Below are 16,302 nucleotides of genomic sequence, written 5' to 3'. Positions count from 1 at the left end.
GCATAAAACGGAAGTTGGACAAGAGGGATCATGCCAGAAATTCCACGTTGATTCAAATGGATAAATTTAACGAAATGTCCTTTAGGGTTTGGGTATAGCTATCCGTTGGTTCACTGAAACACATACTGCTGTTGCGCTCAAGTCTAGCTAAATTGAAAGCGTGTAAAGATTTGATTCCTTAGGTCGTTGATCGTCATTTTGTGGATTGTATTTTCTCTTTTCTTTGAATGTTGCATCTTTGAACTCAAGGACAGCTAATAAAAAACTCCGAAAAAACATTGTTTGTTTTCGAAAATTACCTCACTTAACAACAATTCTAGAGGAACTCTGAACAGATTCAGGTGTCATTCTTCGGTTCTTTGAAATAGGAATTTGAGGTCTGGTTTTCGAACTTGACATTACAGGCTTAAAGGAGTGATGCTCGAATTGCGGTGCAATTGAAATAGATTTGCTGGCAGCTGTTCCTTGAAAAGAATTTAAGGCTTAAAGCAGTTTACTTCTGTTTCCGTTTACTTGTTCAGCATTAGTGGACTAGTGGAAATTGTGTAATGTGTGGTTATTTGTGTTGTGATTGACAGCTTCTATTTTCAGTATGTAAATTAATGTTAGCAATTCCATTACGAATGCAGAAATGAAGTAGCTACAAATTCACGGTCAATTTTGTTTTTAACTTTTGCTTTTCGATTTCGTCTACGCAAAATGAAATCTACCAGCTCAATTTTCAGCGCATAATTATCTTTAGTATTAAAATGAAAAGGTAAAAGGTAACAATCGATCTACCCGGCGTGTCAATCTGTGGATAATTGGTTTTTGAACCAAGTTTTTTTTAATCATGTCACATGGTGTTCTCTGATCAGTAATGATTTAAAAATTTGACATCAGTTGTAATATTTTTTTCGAATATACATTTTTGATCTTGTTCATTGCTCAAGTTTTTCCATGTGATTTTTAATGTGAAAATCATTGTGAAACTTGTTTTCGGTAAGTTTTTCTGATCAACCACCGCCAACGGTCTAGATAACAATTTGCAAGCAATAAAAAACAGAAGGCTAAGCAAACGACGTTCTATCTCATAAAAAGCCAAACACAGTCATAAAAACAAAAAATAAGTGCTTTTAATTTGGTATTTGAATTGTTTTCTTTATCTCAATGCAGTTTCTCTGAGAAATTGTTTGGTAAAACTTTGACAAACGTTTTTATCAGGCCTTTTGTTTAATTGTATCTGACTAGAACTGTTACATGATAGCCGAAAATGAGCTCAAGAGAGGCGTCAAGCTCAAAACTGCCTGAATGTGTGATATGCACCGAAATTCTGGAGGATCCGAGGCAACTTCCTTGTGGCCATTGTTACTGCGGACCCTTAAAGCCATGTCTAAATATGTTGAAGCAGAATGAAAAATTCAAATGTGCAATTTGTAGCGTCGAGCACAAAATTGATATTGAGGAGTTGAAGCCTATGTATGGTTTAAGGGATTATCTTAAGGATGTGAAATGTGAATCAACAGGATCTGGAAAGTCTGAACAAGTATCGGTGGATGAGTTGTGCCAGGACCACAATGAAAAAAAGATTAAATATTGGTGCAAAGTTTGCGAAGAATTGCTATGCGGCCATTGCATATCTAGTGGTAAGCACAAAAATCACGAGTTCGTTGACTTATTACATAACTTCCAGCACATTATTACCACAACTCAGAAGAAAAAGTACAATGTTGTGAATAAGAAATGTAAAGAATTGCTAGAAAACGTTTCCGAGTATGAAGAAAATTTGAAAAAATGCAAGAAATTGGAGCAAAAGAAACTCCAGCTGGAGGACGAATATAACAAAATTTATGAAAAGTGGACGAAGCTGGAAAGCATGGCTGAGGAAAGTGATGCGTCCTTGGATATGGGTTTGCTCAGGTGGCTTTTGGATGACATCAATTTTAAAGCTGCAAATCACGAAAAGATGCCAGATTTTGGAATGGTTAATGCTGCCACTCAAACTCCGTCACCCCCTCAGACCCAAGCGGGTTATTGTGAGACTAGAAATAAGCGTGTTGGCACTGAGATTACTTTCTCACTTGAACAAGAAGCAAAGGCACAACTCTTCACCTCTACAGATGAAAAAATATCTGATGACCACGCCAGCAGTTTAAATGATTATGAGCAAAGCTCACCGTCTGAAAGCTTTGCAGTATCATCACATGCGATTAATATGTCATTTAACAGACACACAATGCAAGTGCCGTTCGACATTAAAAAGTACAACAGTACAGAAATCGAGATCACGTATCCCTATAATGAACGGCAACCCGGAGACATAATTTTGTGGTCTGTGTACTTAATGGGTGCTGGAGGAATCTTCAGACTTGGAATTCAAAGGTTGGATTCATGTTTAGCGGTTTATTTGGATGCTGAATTTATCTCTGGGAAATACGGCGTCACAGTTGAGTTCGATAGGTTCACCAGATGGGAATCAAAGTACTGGATTTGGCAAAGATGTTGGACGTCCAAGGAATCCAAAATAATGTTCCGTAAAACAGATGTTAATTGGCATGAATTGCGCAATAGTGAATTGGACATTATTGTGGCTACTGTTACTTTTTCACCCGATTAACTCATCTCGAATTTTAACAGACATAATATAATGTACTGACTGTATATAGCAACAGTCAGTACATTATATTACCAGTCAGTACAAAAATAACTCTTACTATGTTCAAAATTTTATAGCCCACTTCGCTGCTAAAAATTGGGGTCAAAGTAAGTAAGATTTAAAATCTCAGCTCTAATTGCCTTGAGCTTCCAATGACTAAATTCCATCATCATTACGTGGCAATGTTTAAAAAATTGAGTAAGTAAACTCGATTTTGTCAAGCAATTTTACGAGCAATATATTCAGATTAGAGTTGTGAGCGTGCGTGGAAACTAGATAAAATGAGCAAATATTGTTTAAATTTGCTTCACGCTATCCTTTTCTCACCGATACAGTGAAAGAAGGCCTCTGTGGTCATTAACAGAAATGTAATTGTTGGTAATAATTGTCGATTAACAAGACAATCAGCCTTTTTGCAATTACCGATAGCACTGTTCACAAAAATAATTGTCCTTAAATTTGGTCTCAAGCAAAAAAGCGTTAGGCTACTAACCTCTCAAAGTCGATTTGTTTTCGAAAACGACAATCTTCAATGAAAGTTTTTTTTTCGCTCTTTGGCAACGTCAGGATATACATTTACATAAAGTTTGCCTAATCCCTTTGAATATTAAAACAATAATAAACAGTTTGAATATTAAAACAATAAGAGAAGAACAAACTTTAAAGTCATCAAACTATGAATTTGCAGACACTTTAATTGTTTTTGATTTTTTAATTTGGCCGTTTTTTAGTTTGATGTTGACAGATTGGTGAACTTATAACTCCCTTCCTAAAGACAAAGGGAAAAACGATTTTTAACAGACCGAAAAATTTATCTACAGATATCTAGGATTTAAAATGAAAAACACCTTTCTCTAAAAAATAAAGTTTGAAAAGCTGTTTCCAAGAAAGGAAACTAATGAACAAGTTTCTTCTTGAAACAACGGAAACGGATGATCAGAGACCAATCTCAAAATTGCTAAATATATTCAATTGTTATTTCCTTGATTGTTTGTAGATTGGTAATGAAACTGCAAAGTTTGTCCTCTTGGATCTCCAGGGATTGAAAATAAAAATTATCATACAGAACATGCGTTCATTTTTGTAATTAAAAAGACAGGATTGTTTACAATTGAGTGTTTATTTTGTGGAGGGAAAAAACTATCCTCAGCACTCAGCAGTTTCTTAAGAAACTTTGCTCGTACCTACCGTTCTACATATTATGCGCCTTGTAAAAAAGCATTTTTGTGCTGTAGTAATTTCTCACTTTCTGTTGATTTGTAGTTGCTGGCATTCTACTTTTCTAAAAATTTTAAATGCCACTATTAATATCTTTAAAAATTTCATTAAAAAGCTTGAATTTATTAGAAACTGAGACCAGTATTACCGCTAATTAGAGCCCAGGCTGCAGAAAAAGTATCTTCATTTGATTCTCTAAGAAAGTGGCCCAATGCCACTCGTGTTTCGGACTGGGTGTCAAACAAACGGGAAAATGGACAGAGAAGATTAGCTCTGTACCTATAGGATTTAAAACAAAAAATATTTCTATGTGGAAAAAACGTTGAAAAAGATTTCCCAAGAAACGAAACTGAAATGGAGAAATTCCCTCCTGAAAAAATGGTAACAAAACATCAAGGAAAAAATTCGAAATTGTTCACTATCTGTTACTCGTATTTCCTTGAAAGTTTGCAAATTAGTAATAAAAATGCTAAATTTTTTCGCTTGAACCACCAGGTAAGCCGACAGCACTGAAAAAATTAAAAATATCTTATAGAATATACGTTCATTTTTTCTTGAGCTCAAGCAAGCAAGATGGTTCACTGTTGACCATTTTTTCGATGGGAAAACAATTTTTCACAAAGATTTTGCAGTTTCCAAAGAAATCTTGCTCATACCTATCTTTCTACATCTTATACGACTTATGAAATTGAATTTTTGTGCATTCAAAAATTCTCACAGTTGCAATTAACCTTTTTTTGTGTTGCAATTAACAGTTGCAATTAACCTGATTTAATGTCAGAGAATTCGAATTGCATTGGGGCGCTATCTTTTTAAAGTTATGATCACGCCTTTGCGTGATTTTTGAAGTCAAATTGGACTGGTAAATTTGATGACTCAGAAACAGGAAGTGAAGTGAGAAAACGAATGGTCTTGCAACGTGATATTTATCACTCTTATTTCAAAGTAGAGTGAGACGACGGTGTGTGGACAACAATTTGCTTTTCAGACATTGCTTTTCTTGTTCTCGTGCGCTTTTCGACATTGATCTTCTCTTTTTAAATACATTTGTTTTTTTTGCTGAATGGTTTCCTCAGCCCATTCATAGTCCATTCTATGTCTAGTTTTTATTTAGTCTTTGCAAATTCTTTGAAATACAGCTATGGACTTATCCTGCTATGTTTTTTTGGACAGGGATTTTATTATGGTTTCTATAGAACAAAAACACTTTAATTAAAAAAACAGCATGACATCAGGCTTTTATTTAATTTGACTGAAATTGAGCTGCTTTTATACCATATGGTTTACAGACATCCACCAATTATTGTTGCTCCTGACCTTTCGCAGTGATATTCAACGATAACTGAAATTAATTATGAATCTACCCTTATGATAGTTAAAAGAAGCATTGCGCCATCCGAGAAATTAATCAATTTTGTAACTTTTAAAACTGCACAAACACGACTTAAAATTTTTATGGTCACATAAAACTGAAAACTGACTAATTGGTTTTTAAAATTTCAATGAGTCAATATAATTGTGTTGCAAAAAGTTATTAACTGTTTTTAAGACAACTTTTATTTGCTCCCGAAAAAAGTTTGCAGCAAATATAGCAGTCCTGTTGTCTTTTTATGCAAATCTTCGCTAGCCCAATTTTTCATCTGCACCCCTTTGATTTCTTTTGTCTTCAAGACGGGACAATCAGGTAAAGCCCGGATGACATCAGGTGGACGAGCAGCTCTCTTAGAGCCTTACGCCCTGCTATTCCCTAAGTATGCGTTTCAACGAACCTGTTTTGAGAAAAATTTATGTGTGAAATGCGGTTCTTATTCGTAAACGATTGACCACCCGGAGTTCACTCCTTTCAGTCGAACACCCTCCCCCAAACACTCCCCTTCCACCATCCTCCACCTGTCGATTTGGACCCCCTCTCTCATACGGTCCTCCCAACCATACTCCCCCCCCCCAACTCTTTGACCCCCAGTCAACTCCTCAGCCCCTAATACCAGCTGTGTTCCTGCTGGCTAATATTGACGCCAACCACTCGCCGGTTGCATGAGATCTTTCAGCCCGACGTTAGTTGGATGAGTTACTTATTTTGATCAAATCAGGTCAATTAACTCCGTGTGGGAAAAATCTTATAAATTCTAAATTTGCCTTACCCTTTCGCTCACCGCTCATTTTCTTCCCCCTCTGATTTATTTTCTATGGAATAGAATTAGAAAAAAAAATTCCCAGATAGCAAATTTGGTTAGCGCAAAAGGAGTGAACAGTCATCCATCTCTCGCAATTTATCATACAACCTAACTCTTCCGTCACATAAGTCTCTGAAATGGTACGGTACAATATGCTATATATATATATATATATATATATATATATATATATAAATATATACGCATAGAAAAACAAAAACTCCTGCACTATCATTATCATTCGCTCAGAAACTAACTGTTTCTTTTTTAGTTTTTTGGTCTAGCAAACTCTCTATAAAAGATTTATCAGTCGTTAACACACTGATGCTGAACTGCTGTTTAAGTCTGCTCAATTTTTTTTAAAGAAACTTATTTTTACCAGAGACAGTTTTTGATCCACACAAACTTTAATCTGGCAACCAATTTGAAGTAAAGTTTTCTCCAGGATTCTTCCCATCCTTTTTCTAAAGTATTCTTAGATGTTGTAGTTGTCAATCCATAGACTGACCAAAATTGGCTGCGAAAATGGTACCACGTGAAGGTTTCAGACGCAAAAAAGTGGCCATAGTAACCAAAATTAGCAATGCTGCTCATAAAAAGAACAGTCTGAAATGTGGGAATAATAAGAAAAAGGGTAGCTATAATAAGAGAACAGGCCGCAGTAGCCTAATGCTATTCCACTGCGATTACACAGGAACCAAAATTATTATTATTTTTAACTTACTGTAGGTAAATTTAATTTTTTATTACCAGGAACCGCTACGCGTTTCCTTTTAAGTTATTTGACGGATCAAACGTTGCGAGTGACCAAGTTGAAAAGACTGGAGGAATGATTAATCTATGAAGAAAGCAAAAGAAAGAAATTGAAAAGATACAATAAAATAGGAAAGAAACAAATGGCTTCTTCTCAGACTGAGGTAAAATTACAATGCATTAGATATACAATGCAATTAAATTTACAATGCGGAGTTTAAAATCTGATTAATTATCGCATATCCTCCTAATTAGAATTTAATTTAGTGAATGATAAAACTGAATAAATCAGCCAAAAACATGTAGAAAAATTACAGCTAAAAAGTTTTCAAATTGAAATAGCGACAGAATTGAAAGGAGATCAAGGTTCGGCAACACATTACAAGTGAAAAAATTGTGACTGAGAAACGCTTTGGACATGAATTAGCTACCCAGGTCTAGGTACTGACTTATGAAAAGACAATGCTCGACGAAAATGTACTATGAAAAGACCAAACCCAACTCATTTGAGCTATGAAAAGATTATACCTTGACTTTAAGACATTCTGGACTTAAGCTCAACTCAGATTCTTCGCAAAAGATTTTAGCTGGACCCAAAATTTTAGAAAAAGACTTTGGCCTGACCCAAAATTTGGGCTGAATTTAAGCTCGGTACAATGTTTGCAAACAAAATCGAGTTGAAGTCTTCATGGGTTCACCATTGGCCTTTTCATGAATCAGCTTTTTTGCCATTAAAATTTTACGTGCAAAGTTGCATATAACGTAGTCAGCATGTATGATACTTCATATTTTAGGATTCAGAAGAGCCACAAATCCCTCAAAATTCTGCATTATTTTTTAAAAAGGATAGTTCATGATTTTGGAAGGGAAAACAAACTGAATAACGCCGAAATTTTTGTTATGGCTAATGGGTCTAAGACCAAAAGACTTTAACTAGCTATTTTCATTAAATCAAGTAATGTGGTAATATACTCAAGCTGCCATAACTCCTTATCTTAAGATAACAAAAATTCTTAAGAAGTTTGGCAGTTTTTCAACTGTTTCTTAAGTTGGAATTCTGTGGTGCAAAGCAATTTAGTCTTCGTCCTGTTCTGCTTCTGTACGTACAGAAGCAAGAAAATTAAAAAATTTTAATTCTGAAAAAACAGAGCTATGAAAAGACTAATGGTGGACCCATGAAAAGACCTTAGCTGGACTTAGCTGGACCTAAGCTCGACCGTGTAATTATAGTCATCCCCCCCCCCCACTAGACTTATAAAATCTTTTCATAAGTCGAGACCTAGGCCTGGGTGGTGAAGGCTTCATACGAAAAGTTTTGGTTTTGGAACGTCAGTTATCTCTGAGTTTCCGCATTCCACACTAACATCAATACCTCCTCACAATCCTTGATCCACATGCTTCTTGATTAGCATTTGCGGGGCGAATGCGAGGCTCGTTTGGTGATAATGACGGTAGTTCAAAATTCCTTTAGGGGATGGGTGGCTCCTCCTGTTGTCGCCGGTATTTTTCAAAGACTATTCTAATGAAATTCCCAGAAATTTTGATGTTGCCATATCCAGCAGAACTAAAAATGGTTAGGCGTGAATGCGTTAACGACTACTAAGTCTTTTATATAGACTCTGGTAAATAGAACTATAAAAAACATGTTTTATTGCTTACTGAATAATGTTATTGTAGGAGCTCTTTGGTTTTCAGGGGAAAAATGCTGCCAAATTAGGGAGTAGAAGCAACAAATTTCAACGTTTTAAACACGTTTGTTATGCATCTCTACATTATTTAACGTTATTGGTCATCTCTGATGTTCAAAAAATTTAAAGTAGTTTTCCTTTGTCTCATTATTTAAATTTAAACTTCTACCGCTTTTTGCTTTTGGAAGCAGTGAAAAAAATTTGAATAAAAATTTTGAAAACTTCGTACCAACATTCAAACAATAGGAATCAAATGAGCAATTTTTAAAATTAGTAGGGAAGAAAATTAAAACTCGGAGATAAAAATTTTTTCTTTGAACGCACATGACGTTGTATCATCAGCTCACTTTCTGGGAACTTTTACGGGGAACTTAATCTTTGCTGTGATTTTGTGTTTGACGGTTTTAACAAGATGACTTGCTTTTATTTTCTCTATGGTGTTTTTGAGAATGATTTCAGAAGTCAGGTTTGAGGTGGTTTGTATTAATTTCAAATCAATGGTTTTATTGTTGGTAGCCTTCTCTCTTCTACTTAAATTTTCGTGACCAAACTCTCTAGGGAAAATTTTCTATTCCTAATGCTATTCCATCAACAATAAAGCTCAAGTGAATGAAAAATAAGCAGTTTGTGGAATGACAAGAACAATTATGAAAATTGGAGTCTTTTTTTGAATTAAAAAAACTAACGGAGCTGTTGTTGATTCAAATAACAAACGTAGTCTTCGAAACAAATCAGAAACAACTGTTTTTCAATACAATTCCTGTCACTACTTAAGTTTTCGAAACCAATTAGCCACGTTTAAGCTTTACGTGATAAAAAATTAGTATATGTTTGTGCAGACTAAAAATTTACAAGAGTTGTGGAATTCTAGATGCGTGCCTTGATTCCAATAAAATATAATCAGACTCATATTTTGTTTCAGTTATCACTGAAGTTTGGTCCTGGACCCAAATAAATGGCTGAAATTTCTAAAATATGTTACAATTGTTTTCCCATAAGGCAAAAGTTGCTCCAGTGTGAAAATTTTTGTTTTTTGAAAAAAAGGAACGCTTTTTAAAATGACAGTTAAGTTCCTGCGTTATTTCTCAGTGTTGGTGCTTTAACTGTTAACTCACGAGAAAAAAATTTTATTTTTATTGTTTTTTGCAAACCTTCAACGAAATACCAATTGGAGACGGTGAATTTTTTTGAAAGTTGCCATTGATCTTCCACTACTGTGGTTGCTTGAAGGACCTTTTTAATTCCAATTTCCATTCTCTGAAATACCACTGTTAAACTTTTTCATAGAGCAAGCCTCTTTTTGTTTTAAATCCGACCTGTTCAGAGCATATTCCACAGCAAAACGCCATATCCAGAATAGATCATTAATTTTGCAAGAAATAAACTGATCTGGCTATATGTAGTGCCAGTTTCAGCTATAAAAAACTTTTTACAAATAAAGCTGAAGGAATTCAAAAAACAAAAGACTAATAAATTTATCATATTGATAAACTACAAGTTTACAGGTTGTTGAAAAACACTTTAGTTTTTTATATGCTTAATAAAATTTTCCAAGTAGTTTTCTGCAAATTATGCGATAACTGAATCAATCCGAGTAGCTCGAAAGCTACTTTCAACAATCGAGTAAATTCCATTGTTAGCGCTTCTTTCTTTAAAATGGTAGTTTAGCTTAATAATCGTTCTTTTTATAAAGAAAATTTTTTAAAAGTTTGAAACAAGGATGAAGGCAGTTTACTCCCGTACCCTATCTTGCAAGAATCTTGCAAGAAATCTTGCAAGATAATGCATAGTTCTTCCATTTATCTTGCAAGATTCATGCAAGAATTGAATTCTTCTTTCAAGATTCTTGCTAGGCTTGAATTCGTCTTGCAAGAATCTTGCAAGATTTTGTACTTTTTTTGCAAGAATCTTGCAAGTTTTGAATCCGCTCATCACTAGGGCTTGTACAATCTGATCATAGAACGCAAAACCTGACATAGAAAGACAGAAGTTCTCAGTCACAGGCATGATAGAAGCAATAGATAAAATGGCGATTCATGATGAAAGCGGAATACCATAATAAACGTATTATTGACCAACTACGGCATCGTGACCCTCTAACGTTCATCAAACTTTGTTCACGTTGATCGGATGTCCCCAAGACCAATGTGCGGCAGACGAGAGTCGATAACTTTGAACAGAAAGTCTCAAAATACAGTTTATCGAGGATGTAGAATTGTACAGCTAAGTCTGGAAAAGAGGACATTTGACAACCCAGGTCTAGGTACAGACTTATGAAAAGACAATGCTCGACCAAAATGTACTATGATAAGCTCATGATTGACTCATTTGAGCTATGAAAAGATTATAGCTGGACTTTAATTTCATTCTGGACTCTAGCTCGACTCAGATTTTCCGCAAAAGGCTTTGGTTGGACCCAAAATTTTACAAAAGGCATTGGCTCGACCCAAAGTTTCGGCTGGTTTGAAGCTCGACACAATGTTTGCACACAAAGTCGAGTTAAAGTCTTTTCATGGGTCCATCATTAGTCTTTTTCATAAGTCTGCTTTTATGCCATTTACATTTTACGTGCAATATTGCATATAATGTATGCCCTTCACATTATACAATTCAAAAGAACCTCAAATTCTTCAAAAACATGCATTATTTGTTCTTTAAAAAATAGCTCATAATTTTGGAAGGGAAAACAAACTGAACAACGCCGAAGTTTTTTCATGGCTAATGAGACTAAGACCTACGCACGTAAACTATCTGGTTTCATTGAATCAAGTAACTTGGTAATATACTCAAGCTGCAATAACTCTTTATTTTAAGATTTGACAAAATTCGTAAGGTTTTTGGCAGTTTTCCAACTGATATTTAAGTAGGACTGCTCTGATGCAAAGCTATTAAGTCTTGCTCGGGTTTTGCTTCTGTATGTACAGAAATAGAAAAAAAACTAAAGATTTTGATGTTTGAAAAAAATAGAGTTATGAAAAGAATAATGGTGGTTCCATGAAAAGACCTTACTCGACTTTGTTGGTTATGAAATGACTAATGGTGGACCCATGAAAAGACCTTAGCTGGACTATTTTTGTTATGAAAAGACTAAAGCTCGACCCATAAAAAGATATTTGCTCGACTTTTACTATGAAGCTAGGCCGTGTAATTATAGTCAATATTGAGCCCCCTACCAGACTTTTAAAGTCTTTTCATAAGTGGAGGCCTAGGCCTTGGAGTATTTTATGATTGCTGGGTGCCTATCTTTATAAATGGTGCTTCCATTTAAGGAGATCAAACTCGCCAATGGCTAGCACTCTTTGAGAGGAAATTTGTGCTTTTTCTAATTGGTACATGACAAATTAAATCTTATAGCTAATCTTCTTGCTTTTATTGATACTTTTAAGGCCGTTTCATGATTTTTCATTGTGTCTTTTAGCAGCTGTTTGAACATTTCACTTTTCTCCTTGTCGGTGATCGCCACGCAATTTTTGTAGAATATTTTAGGGTATTCTGCTTCTATTTGTTTGGGCTCGTTTTTATTCGTTAGTTCTTTTATTGCTTTCGAGAAACCTTTGCTACAATTATCATAGGCACTTTCAAAGGCTTTTACTCTTTTTCCGTCTTCTGACCGCGTCATTGATGGTGTAATTTCTTTCTGTAGGCAATTTATCTCCGTTCATGAAGAACCATAGTGATCGCTAAGTGCAATTTGGAGCTCTCTTTGCCTTCTTTCCTCAATTTATCAGTTTTTGTTTCTCAATACTGTAGGGGAAGGCTTTCTTGTTGATGCAGGAGTCTTCCACAGATTTTTGTATTAATTCAATTAAAATGTTTCTGAATTGATTCATTTCAACATTTTTTGGATACATCGCAGGCAAAAGATTTGAAGATCTTTATGATTTTCGTGCAATTTCTCCACAATTTTTGTAGTTGATTTTAGTGGAAAAATTTTGGCCTTTTCTGAGATTCATTATGGCAATTGTAATTTTGTGATCGCTGCCTAGATCTTCTGATACTTGAAAATCGTTAAAATGCGTAAAAATTGAGTTATAGCAAAAGTGCAGATCCAATATTTTTGTTCTTTTTCCATCAAATGACTGATAGGTGTAATAACCATTGTTAAGCAGTTTGAAAGTGCCCTCGTCAATATTAGCTAAGAGCTTTTTTCCGTTTTCAGAATCATAGGAACAGTTTAGTTCTTGGTGCGGAGAATTGATGTCGCCACATAGGAACACATTTTCAACTTTCCTGAAAATATTTTTTGGTCAACAGCGGCTTTCCTGGGGATTTGCTAGCAGTTATTTTCCAAAAATCATCAAAAAAGGGCAATTTAAGGCAAACTTCTAGTATTTCTAGAGTTCATCCAATGCTATCCGTTTCTTTTCCTACTTGTTCTGTTGGCTTCATAAAAATGCTGTTCTTCACAGATACCAGAGCCACGTTGACCATTATTGAAGGTTTCCGTTGCAGCGATGTAGTTGGCGAAAGGGGTTGTTTTTTTTCCAGTTTTTAACTTTATTCAATCAAATTACAAACTTGTTTTCTTCAGTTAAAAATAAATTCAGATCGCTTATTTTGCTGTTTTTTCGGCGACAGCTCTATTGCAAAACATTGACCTTATCCAATTTGCGAAAAGTTTTGCCTTTTTGCTAAGTTGTTTGTCTGTATTGAAAAAATGGGAGCTGTATTTGCGCTCTTAATGCTGTCATTTATTCTTTGGCGATCAACTTTTCATTGAAGATGCGTGAGGCGCTGTTAGAGACAATATTTATTAAGTCACTGTAGGACATTTTGTTGGGAACTGTTCGTAATTTGCTCAAAACTTCAACTATTAAAACAGCAGTTTTTTCAGTTGATGGTGGTAGCTCAGTGTCTGCTTGAGGTTTAAATTTGTTGGCTACGGCTGCGAATATACTCTCATTTATCTTTTTCGAGTACTCAGCTAATTTGTGGCGATATGCTGGTTAGCCGCGATAAACTGTCGCATGAGCGCCACCACAGTTTGAGCGTTTGGCATTTTCCTTTGGAACAGTGGATTCTTTGACACCATGATCTAGCGAGCAATGAAGGCATCGAATTGCATTACTGCATTCCCTTGCTGAGTGCCCAAATTTTACCTTCGAAACATTGCGTTCCACGTGGTGGTTCTCGGCTTGCTCCACATCGGTATAGCTGCCTATATTGAAGTCATGTTTTTGAGGAGGTGCGTTGAATTAACTGTTTGATTCCGTAATCACACGTATTGATTTTGTTGGCTGGCCAGTTCCTCGACTTGTTACTCGTAAGACCTTGGTGAAATTCATTACGTTTTGATTTAGGAGTTCTTTTCTTAGCTCATCTTCATTAATGCTGTGATGAACTTTTACAATGACAAAACTTGGCTTAGTTTTAGGCTTAGGAAGTGTATTCCTGGCTTTCACCTCGGCATTTGGAAAGGCCTGATTTAGGTTTAGAGACAGCAGTAGACATTCTCTTGAAGCAAGGTCCTCTGGTTGAATTAGGGAAATATTGATACTTTAAAGGCGCTTATTGCATCTGTGTACCTTAATTGAAGTTGTTACTTGTTATTTTTTCTTCTACGGATAATCTGCTTTTAATCTTTATTCTATAGGAATTACAACCCAACTCTCTCTAACTCCTACGTTTTAGACTTCAACTCGTTGGTTGACGCTCTCTGATGACACTTCAAAAAGTATAAACTGTATTAAAAGCATACATTATACTTTTTATATTTTTTATGTTGAAGATATCCGGTCGACCTGAAATCTGTAAATAGTAGCTCGGTTTCTCGGTTGTTTTTGAAGCGTCGCCTTTGCCCCGACCACGTATGATAATCAGGGTTGCCAATAAATCTCAGGCAGGTGCCGAGAGAAGAATTTTTGTAACTAAATTGTCTACAAATAGAACCAGAAAGTTTGCAAAGCATGTACACATGCTGCATATTTGAATAACGGTTATGACTGAAATCAAACTTAAAAACAGATCTTGTTCAACACTTGCTTGTCATTCAGTTTATTTAAAATACTTAATTTTATCAACCTTTCATCGAGGATTTTAAATTAATTTTTCTTTTTTTCATTTTTTTGCGCTTTGATTTGTTCGGATGTTTTGAAAACTGGCGTTTTGAATTGAACAGCTTTTGTTAATATTGAATATTAACAGAAAATATTCAATGCAAAACTCCAGTTTTCAAAACATCCGAACCAATTATGTCGATAACTTGTCTAGTGCAAAGGAATGAAAAAAGAAAATTTAATTAAAATCATTAAAGAAAGGTTGATAAAATTAAGTAATTTAAATAGAAGGAAAAGTAAGTGTTGAACAAGTTCTGTTTTCAAGTTTGATTTCAGTCATGACAGTTATTTAATTATGCAGCATGTGTACACTTTGCAATCTTTCTGGTTCTCTTTGAAACTTGTTAAAAGTTGAGCAAAGCGTTAGTAGAAAAGAAAGCAAACCTTATTTGCCCAAATATGTGAAAATTAGCGAGTGAAATGAGGGTACACAGTTATGCGCAGACGAAAACAAGCTAATTTCGAGTCATGCGCCGACAATATTCAGCCACTTTTTTCATGCCCCGAGCTAAATCAGTCGCTTTCAATCTCTGCCCATTTGAGGTTCGTGAAAACCAATTGAAGCTCGTATGAGTGAAGCTTTACAACAGTCTGCAAATACTCATGTCTGACATAAATACAATAAATTTAAGACAAAATAACTAATTATATTTTTAAGGATTCAGTACTGATATTCTCTTAGAACAATGTAGGGTTATAACAATCAAGTTGTACGGGCATCTTTGAAAAATTAAAACATTATCATATGTTGAAATGTTTGAATATTAGGTGCAATTGGTCTTCAAAAAATGTTACGATCTTGCGACTATAAGGACTTTTAATCAATTTTTTCCACACTGTGGCATACTTAAGTTTCGAGCCTAGTTTTTTTATGTAGTGCTCTGCTCAGTTCTTCTATAGCTTTAGTTTGTAAGCCCGGACGAGAAAGGAGGAGGGAAACACACCCAGAACATACTGGAAAATCTCAAAAGTTGGTTTTTTCAATCAACTTGAGACAATTTTCCGACAGTACTGCTATAAAAAGATGTTTAAAAAGTGTATGGAGCTGACTTTATAGCTCGCTTATGATAAAGTTTCTAGCTCGTCTGTGGGGCTGAAGGTGGCTCGTCTATGTTGCAGATATTGTGCGTCTATGGGGCAGTTTTTGGCTCGTCTATGTTGCAGAGTTGGTGCGTCTATGGGGCAGTTTTTGGCTCGTTTATGGGGCAGACTTTGGCTCGACCGTAAGTACTGGTGCGTTTATGTTGCTCGTTAAAAAAAATCCTCGCCTGTGTATGTTTGAACGCACCATACCCCCCTGTGTGCGTTCAAAAACGGTCTGCGTCATAAACGAGGACAAATTATTACCTCGACCTGGGTTTTAACAAATCGTAAAAACCCAGGAAAATTTGAAATGTTGAGGTGACTTCTTGAGAGAAAAGAATTGCTGATCTTGTCCCGCCAAATTATTGCGTTTAATATCAACGAAATGGGGTTTAAAATTAAGTGCATCAACAAAGTCATTATTCAAGTGCTAGCTACTATCAGTACGTTAAAATAGGTGGAGGTTAAGCAAACAAATTTGCGATGCCCGGATTTCAGGAGTAGGCTTACGCTGCAAAGACTATGCACGGTTTTCATTGTAAATATGTTAACAAATTATTTGGAACATATACTATATATGGAAGGTTAAATGATTATTACATAACTTTCGGCTTGTTTTGACGTCGGCTTACTTTTATTCGACATACCTTGCAATCACCCATAAATTCTTTGCTGTAATGACATCAAAACGACCG

At 35.3% G+C, this 16,302-nt stretch overlaps 1 protein-coding gene across 1 annotated transcript; it reads left to right on the top strand.

Annotated features, from left to right (window-relative positions):
* The first annotated feature begins 1,234 nt into the window (after positions 1-1,234).
* On the top strand, positions 1,235-2,720 carry LOC142340210 (uncharacterized). Its single transcript, XM_075390726.1, has one exon. It carries the CDS (start codon positions 1,253-1,255, stop codon positions 2,594-2,596), a length of 1,344 nt encoding a protein of 447 aa, XP_075246841.1. The 5' UTR covers positions 1,235-1,252; the 3' UTR covers positions 2,597-2,720.
* The last annotated feature ends 13,582 nt before the right edge of the window (positions 2,721-16,302 follow it).

Source organism: Convolutriloba macropyga, chromosome 5 (genome assembly GCF_964194025.1).
Source record: "Convolutriloba macropyga chromosome 5, txConMacr16.3, whole genome shotgun sequence".
NCBI classification, from domain to species: domain Eukaryota; kingdom Metazoa; phylum Xenacoelomorpha; order Acoela; family Convolutidae; genus Convolutriloba; species Convolutriloba macropyga.
Note: the sequence above shows the minus strand (reverse complement) of the source record. Positions and strands in the feature narration are given on the sequence as shown.

Excerpts from the sequence above, each read along its gene's own strand:
- LOC142340210 (XM_075390726.1), top strand. The coding sequence starts at position 1,253 with ATGAGCTCAAGAGAGGCGTCAAGCTCAAAACTGCCTGAATGTGTGATA.